We start from the raw sequence: 8,246 nt of genomic DNA, 5'->3' as shown, positions 1-8,246 counted from the left end.
TCCCAGTGGTTCTGCCTCAACAACATGATTAGGTAGACCATTCCATCCCCACAACACACAGTGTGAATTCCAAGGCAAAATAAATACCCTTGTCTATCTGTACCAGATTTTTGAACAAGCCCTTTAAGAGCTGTGATGTTCTCTCTTGCTGCTGTGTGTGAAGTTGCATTTAGCCACTGTTTTAAAGATAAAAAAAATCATTTTATTTTTATTTTTTTCTCCTAGGACCTCCATGTTTACATCTCAGAAAGTGAGCACTTTACAGATTTTAACAACACTGAAGCGCTGTTGTGGGGGCAGACCGACCTGGTGTATGGAGACTGGTCTAGCGGTGAAAACGGAGACGGGTGTTATGAACACTATCAAGAACTAGATGTTCCTGAGGTTGGTTGCAGGTTGTCTGCCTTGATACCTTCAGGCTAGTGCATCTACAGACTGCAGTATATATCAACCGTAGAGAAATACAATAGTTTAGGAAATTTTATAAAGTGTGACACGTTTCTGCAGAGCATGGCTTCTGTAAACCGTTGCATGTTACAGATTTGTGTTTGGAAGATTGAGACCTTGTCAAAAGTTAGTTGTCAAACGTGTCCAGCCAAAAATGTTTCCAGTAGCTAGCTATTTTAGGAAATTATACCATTGCATGTTAGGAGAGTTTTCTTTTTTTCACACCACTTGTTTGAGTAAGTAGAACATTCTGATCATGTTGTTTGTCCTGGCAGAGTGTGAAAAGGAATGGGTCTGTGTACGTCCATGTGTATTTCACCAAGAGTGGCTTCCACCCAGATCCTAAACGCAAGGGGCAGTACAGACGCCTGGCGACCGTCCACATGTCACGAAGTAAGAGTTTTTTTAACGTGTTTTTTGGTGGAATGAAACTTGCCTTTATGGGAAATCCTTTCATTTGAACAAGTAACATTTCTATTCATTATCTAAACTGCGGTGGAGTGAAATATGACTGCTGCTTAAATGACGATAAGCAAGGCCCACTCTGATGTGCATAAGGGGGTCCATTTTACATTGTTATTGGACAGTCTTAGTGCCAATCATGTTATTTTTGCACACAATTTAATGAACCCTAAATCATTGTATTGTTACTCGCTGAAATAAATTGAGGGTATCCATACATCTGCAAACTACTGTAAATAAGTGAATTGTGTGGGTTTTTTTTTTTCCTTCTCAGTGTTGAATAAATACAAACGCAAAAGATTTCTGAAAACAAAGAACCTGCTCACTGGGGAGACGGAAACAGATCCTGAGATAATAAAGGTATTTATGTCGTGCAACACGCTTACAAAAGTGCATCACAAGTTGTCAAGACTGACCTGAATATGCAGTGATATTCCTGTTGCTTGTTCGGGGGTGGAAATAAGACTCCTGTGGCATGGCTGTTCCACCCATTCCAGTTTAATATGTGCTTGATTAGCCCCAGAGTGTACGGGTAACAAGCTCAGGTGTGTCTTATTGAACTCGTAGTAAAACCAGGAATGGATCAGACTGCTTTGTAATGGGAGTCTTATTTCCATCCATGCATATTCCTGTTGATGATCAATGCCGCAGTACAATACATTTCCACGATGCTAAAAAATATGAATTAGCTTATTGGTAGGAAAACTCCATTCTGAACACCATGAAATATTTTTTAGAGATCAAAAAATATCTCCCGATTTATTTTTCCCAGATAACTGGTGTAATACTGTGTAATACTTTTAGTGTTGGATTCGACTTCGCATACAGTTGTGCTTTTTTGTTTCTAGCGTGCTGAGAATTACGGTCCTGTTGAAGTAATCTCTCACTGGCATCCCAACGTGACTATAAGCATGGTGGACGATCACACAGCCTGGGTGAAGGGAGCCGTCCCTCCTCCTCTTGATCAGTGTAAGAATAAGCGTTCCTTTTACTGCAACTGTCTGTTACGTCATTGCTTAAATTAAATTAGATTTCAGGCTGTAGCATTCCTGTTTTTTTTTTATTAAATCGGTTTCATTTTCTATAAAGGCCACTTTTCCAACTAACTTCCACCTTTGCTCTTTCTGTAGATGTGAAGTTTGATGAAGTAAGTGGCGACTACTACCCCATTGTGTATTTCAACGACTACTGGAACCTGCAGAAGGATTACTTCCCCATCAATGAAACGGTGGAGAAGCTGCCCCTGCGGCTTGTGTACTGCCCACTGTCTCTGTGGCGCTGGCAGCTGTACACCGCTCAGAGCACCAAGTCTCCCTGGAACTTCCTGGGGGAGGACTTGTATGAGCAGTCCGATGAGGACCAGGACTCTGTCAAGGTCGGTACAAGACACAAGCGATGGCCGTTTCTGTATATTAATAGAACATGAAATGTACTAAACGATTACGCTGTTAGGTTTTACAAAATACAAGTGCCATGGCGAAAAATAATGCTTACTCTACATACCAAAATAGGTAATATGTAACAGAATAACAATTGCGGTACTATTTGACAGTGCTTCAAGAAGTAGCTCTTTTTATTAACAGGGCGTGAAATACAAAGCCACAGCATGCATAAAGTGCAAAGTGTGAATTTTACTGTTTGTGTCTACTTTGGTAAGTTGCAAATCAGACTGGAATTTTTGAAGTGTATCTATTAGCCGCAGTCTCGTTCCATTTTGTATCGATTTGCTTATGATATTAACCACAGCGGTTTAAGTATAAATAATTATTCCATCACTGCTGACAATACCGCATTGCACAGATTTAAGAATTCAGAATTGGTTGATTTCAGCTGCTTGCGTTCAACAGCCAGACCACATCAATTCTAAAAATAAAGTGCAGTTGTGTGGTTTTGAGCTGTTATAATGCAATCGAAAAAGTGAGGTAAGTGATGACTCTGTTTTTCAGGTGGCTCTCCTGGAAACAAATCCTTATCTTCTGGGGGTGACAATCGTGGTGTCAATAGTGCACAGTGTCTTCGAGTTCCTGGCCTTCAAGAATGGTATTCATATTGATTATAAAACTGAACAATTATTAGCAAGTTTACTAAACAATACATGTAGGCCGGACATTTCACTGTAAAATCTGACATGGTACAAGCTATTGTAAATGTAAGAGTGTTTTTGAGGCCACGCAAGGAGGATTCATCTAAAAAAAATATATATATATTATTTACACACACACACACACACACACACTCACTTACTTAGGAGGCTGTGTGGTCCAGTGGTTAATGAAACACGCTTGTAACTAGGAGGACCCTGGTTCAAATCCCAGCTCAGCCACTGATGCAAGTTCATACATCCTACTCTCATATATTCTAAGGCACTTTGTGATGGTGGTCCACTATGAAAGGCGCTATATAAAGGTTATTATTACTTCATGATCGTGGATCAATGCTAAAGTGTCTGCTCTCATGTCTAAAATAGTGTAATTAAATTTGCGGTGATAATGTGTATCCCAGACAGCTGGATACAATTAATCTCTTGCGCTATTTTACAAGACTCCTGATCTGTAAAAGCACACACACTTGTCTAACGGCACGTTTGAGATGTGCTGGTGTCCGATCAGCAGTGGAGTCCTGCGCTTTCTCTCTTCAGATATCCAGTTCTGGAACAGTCGGCAGTCCCTGGAGGGGCTCTCTGTGCGCTCCGTGTTCTTCGGGGTCTTCCAATCCCTCATCGTGCTTCTCTACATCCTCGACAACGAGACCAACTTCGTGGTCCAGGTCAGCATCTTCATCGGCCTGCTCATTGACTTCTGGAAGATCACCAAGGTCATGGACGTCAGGGTAAGCAGGGGAGGGAGGAGGAGCTCGCCAGACATGCTTTTGAAATGTTACGTTGTAAATCAAAAATCAACTTAGTAGTGTCCTTTAAACACATGTGCTCCATTTATTCGTATTGAAGCACAGGGATGTACTGTTTACTGATGTGGTGTTTTTTTTTATAATTTTTTGGTTTTATATTTAAAACATTCTTGGCACATATTCAATAAACAATTGTTTAAATAATTATATAAACCAGTTTTGTGTTTTTTTATTGTTGTAAATAAGTTAACTGTGTTTTTATGTAGGTAGGATACATTTACCCCAAGCGGTGGAGTTTTGTTTCCTCACAAGCAATGCTTTGTTTGGTTGTTTAAGTGTCTGCTGTTTTAAAAGCACTGTCAAATTATGGCAGGCCCATCTCCACGATCATAGCGTAGTCAATCGCCTGATAGTGGTGCTGTGATATATCGTGGGTACCAGTCTGTCGTCCAACACAAGTGTGTAGATGTTCTCCCTTACATAATTCTAACTTGTTACTAGTAGTTCATGAGTCTTTTATTTGTGGTTTTTTTTTTTGTATGTGTTGTGTAGGGTGTCACCTAACAAGTCATTTTGCACAGTTGAGTAGCCAGTGAGCTGCAGGAGATGACTGGGGGGAAAAAACCCCCACCTCAAACACTCTATGTGACGAATTAAAATGCTGTTTGTGGGTTTTAACAGTGCTCGCCACATGCGAGTGCTGCAGCTGCTCGGTGTGCTATGTATGTGTCCACAGAAACGATTACATGTGCCCCCCCCAGGCATATACTCCTGTACGTTTTTAAAATGAAATCTAGTGACGCTGCTCTCTTTGTCTCCTGAACAGCTGGACAGAGAAAACAGAGTAGCAGGAATATTCCCGCGTCTCACTTTCAAAGACAAATCAACATACGTGCAGTCTTCTACCAAAATATACGATGCTGTAAGTTTGACCTGCGTGTGTTTTTTGTATTTTGTTGAATTATAAATTATGTTTATTGCCCCCAGTTGGTTTCTGTTTTAATTTGTGACCTGACCATTTGAGTTTTTGCATTATGTCATTAACTGTACCCATCATTTTGTGTCCTTTTTTCTATTTGCGACTGTGCCACATGGGCTGGAACCATGCCATGAAATACAGTTTTTAATTGTATTTCATTCCTTTTCAGATGGCGTTTAGGTACCTGTCCTGGCTTCTCTACCCATTGCTTGGCTGCTATGCTGTCTACAGTTTGTTGTACAATGAGCACAAAAGCTGGTACTCGTGGGTACTGGGCTTGCTTTATGGCTTTTTGCTAACCTTTGGTAAATATACTTTGTTTTACATAGTAATTAAAAATGAAGACTGCTGATTGAGCTGAATTTGCTTAAACCTGGTTTGCAGTCTGTATTAATCACTTGTTGCACTATTGGGAGCTTCTGCAGTTTTGGTTTTGTCCAGTAGGTGTTGCTGTTGACCCAAAAAACTGCAGTATTTAAATGCTTCACTGGTAGGTACAGCAAAAGGTTATGGTAGACCATAAACTGTGTGCAATAACAACATTACGATGCACAAAAGTAAAGATACAAGACCCAGCAATACAACATATTTTTTAGGGGGGTGAATTTGGATTAGAAACATTGGAGTTCTTTAATGTTAGTCAAGTAATGTGTTGGTGATACTTCTAACTTGTCCATATATAAACTTGTGTGATTTTGTATGTGTTTGTTCCCTAGGGTTCATCACAATGACCCCGCAGCTGTTCATTAACTACAAGATGAAGTCAGTGGCTCACCTCCCATGGAGGATGCTCACGTACAAAGCACTGAACACCTTCATTGACGACCTCTTTGCCTTTGTCATCAAGATGCCTATGATGTACAGAATAGGCTGCCTCCGAGACGGTGAGCACCTTTCCTGCTCCCTGGAGACATCTGTCTTGTTAGTCTCTATTGTTTGGGAAGTCTCTTCCAGACTACTTGTAGCTAAGCTCCTGCCTTTACTGAATTGACCCCCGACCCAAACTATGGTTTTTGCATGCAGAATCGTATTCATGAAAGTTGATATGTGTGGAATTCTCATTTATTTTGCCTGTGTATATGAATTTAGCCAAGAGTATGTATACTTGTTCGCTCAGCAAGCAGTTTGGTATTCAAGACTTTTAGGACAAACTTTTAGGAATAAACCAAAGTCATGTTTGCCGGCTTCTATGGTAACTGTTTTTTTTATCCTTCCTGAGTTCTCAATGTTCTCTTTCTCTCCCAAACAGATGTGGTGTTTTTCATTTACCTGTATCAGCGCTGGATATACAGAGTGGACCCGACTCGAATGAACGAGTTTGGAACGAGTGGCGTGGAACCCGGGCAGGGAACAACAGAACAGATTGCTGGTGCAGAGAGTGAACCTGCTGCAGCTGCAATAGCAGACAAACCAGACGGGCAGAAGAAGAACGATTAGCAGCCCTGCTTCACGAGAGAATTCAAACAAAGCAAGAGTGGGGACAGGGTAATGGGGACAGGAGGAAGAATGGACAGAAAACAAAGCAACTCTCTTCTGAGATCTGGGATCTGACTTAGTTTTTTTTTTTATATATATATTCCAGTTAACTTTGTTTTTTTGAAATTTGGTGAAGTGTAATGTGACGTACTGTTTTTGTTTTGGGGTGGGGTGGGGAGGGGTAGCTGCACAGATCTCCATATTTAAAAAGTGCAAACTGTTGTCCGATCATTGTGAATTCCATGCCAGTGTGAGAATGTTTGGTGCATTTGCTAATAGCAAATTCATTGGGTTTGATTCTATGTATGTTCAATAAACCATGGGTGGTCTTCTAAAAGGGCCTGTGAAACTATTGTATGTTCTGGAATTGTACAGAATCTATGCTTGTATGTTAATTATACTGATGTCCATTGTTTAGCAATAGTGTATGTGGAATAATAAATTCTTACCCAGATTGCTGATCCTTTAAAATATGTGTTTAAAAAAAAAAAAATCTGCTTATGTTTTGGTGCAATTTATTGTCTTGTCGTCTTTTAACAGTTGGTGCTTCCCTTACAGAAGCAGACAGGTCATTCCAGAATTTAGGGGCTTTAGAGCTGAATGTTGTACCCCCTTTTTTGGGTTGAGGGTCTAGGTACATATGGGGTTCAAAGATCATTTAAATAAGGTTGGGCAAGCCTATTTAAAGTCTTGTAAGTTAAGAGCATCACCTTAAAATGCATCCTAAACCAGATAAGGAGCCACTGCAAATAAACTAATCTCTAATGTGTGGCTCAAACGTACGATCTGCGTCAAAGATCACATCTAAATGTCTTAATTTGCCTCTAAATTCAGGAGAGAAGAGATCAGGTGAATGTAGATTTTGTTGCATCTGAGATCCCAGAATCATCACTTGTGTTTTACTGGTATACTTTTGTTACTGACTGGCCCAGGTTTTTTTTTAAGGAACTACAGGAAGTTCAAAATCACCTGACAAACTAACACTATAAACGTAATTAATTACACACAACAAGGTGCATGGCCATTCTAATTGTGCTCTGGTAAGTCTATGGATCTTATCCTAAGACCTATATAATGCAATTTGATAGCAAGAATGGTGTTTTAAAAGTCCTGGCCATCTAATTTCTGTATTGTTTGTAAAGACACGCTAAGTAGTTTGTACAACTGGAATAGTTTCTATTTTTAGCAGTAGACAAACTAGAAAGATAATGTGTTTTAGGTTTCGTGTACATTGGCCAACACAAACTACCTAATAGAAAATAAATCAGTCCTTCCGCCGGTCTGATAAAAGAAGTTACTATAGCTACACATTGTTATTGCCTCTCTTGGTCTTTTATGATATTTTGAATGGAGTTCTATTGCCGCAATATTGAGCTAGTTCTCTCTTTTGTCTGTTCGTGCCCTCCTGCATTATGTTTTAGTATAAACGGGTGGAAATAGAAAACAAAAAATGATAAAAACCTCAATACTAGGGCAACTGAACTCAGAATTATTCAGAAATGTGAACGCGTACTCAGTGGCACTGGAACGATTTTTAAAGTCGGGGCGCTGAAAGCCCTGCACATGATGGAAGAAAGCCAGGGGGCGCTGCCGCACCCCTAGTTCCAGCGCCCTTGCGCATGCTCAAGGCTCGGTGTAAGATACGTGACTACCTTTGTATAACTGGTCCTCTTGTGATCAACATATCCACACTGAAGAGTTTAGACCGCTTTATTACCTGCGCTTCGGACCAGCTTCCCTTCCAAGGTCTGACTTCCAAGCAAATTACATTACAAAAAGAAACAAAAGTGAACTACCGAATGATACCATGCTAAGGCAAGCACAGCAATTTCCAAAAGGTATTAACATGACTGTAATATGATTGTCGGTGCTACTGAAAGGGCCTTGCACAAAAGTGGCCTCCGGTAGCGTAGCAAACAAATACTCATAACACATTCTTCTTAGATTAGTTAATGCAGCACATTCACTAGGTCAAACTGAGCCAATACGCAGTGTTTCTGTGAAAACATTTCCAAAATCAAAAAATTGTAGTTCA

The 8,246-nt window shown here is 40.2% G+C and overlaps 2 protein-coding genes across 2 annotated transcripts in view; both read left to right on the top strand.

Moving 5' to 3' along the window:
* LOC121303754 (protein phosphatase 1 regulatory subunit 37-like) overlaps window positions 1–32 on the top strand; it is a 34,692-nt gene extending 34,660 nt beyond the window's left edge. The window contains exon 10 of the mRNA XM_041234528.1: window positions 7–32. Coding sequence (XP_041090462.1) covers window positions 7–32 — 26 coding nt within the window. The remainder of the gene's footprint in view (window positions 1–6) is intronic.
* Window positions 33–135: 103 nt separating this feature from the next.
* Window positions 136–6,723, top strand: LOC121303751 (cleft lip and palate transmembrane protein 1 homolog). The gene is made up of 12 exons (XM_041234527.1): window positions 136–153; window positions 226–384; window positions 723–840; window positions 1,184–1,269; window positions 1,758–1,878; window positions 2,040–2,284; window positions 2,856–2,949; window positions 3,548–3,738; window positions 4,583–4,678; window positions 4,905–5,040; window positions 5,452–5,619; window positions 5,985–6,723. Exons 1-12 carry the CDS (start codon window positions 136–138, stop codon window positions 6,170–6,172), a joined length of 1,620 nt encoding a protein of 539 aa, XP_041090461.1. The 3' UTR covers window positions 6,173–6,723.
* The last annotated feature ends 1,523 nt before the right edge of the window (window positions 6,724–8,246 follow it).

Source organism: Polyodon spathula, chromosome 35 (genome assembly GCF_017654505.1).
Source record: "Polyodon spathula isolate WHYD16114869_AA chromosome 35, ASM1765450v1, whole genome shotgun sequence".
NCBI classification, from domain to species: domain Eukaryota; kingdom Metazoa; phylum Chordata; class Actinopteri; order Acipenseriformes; family Polyodontidae; genus Polyodon; species Polyodon spathula.
Note: the sequence above shows the minus strand (reverse complement) of the source record. Positions and strands in the feature narration are given on the sequence as shown.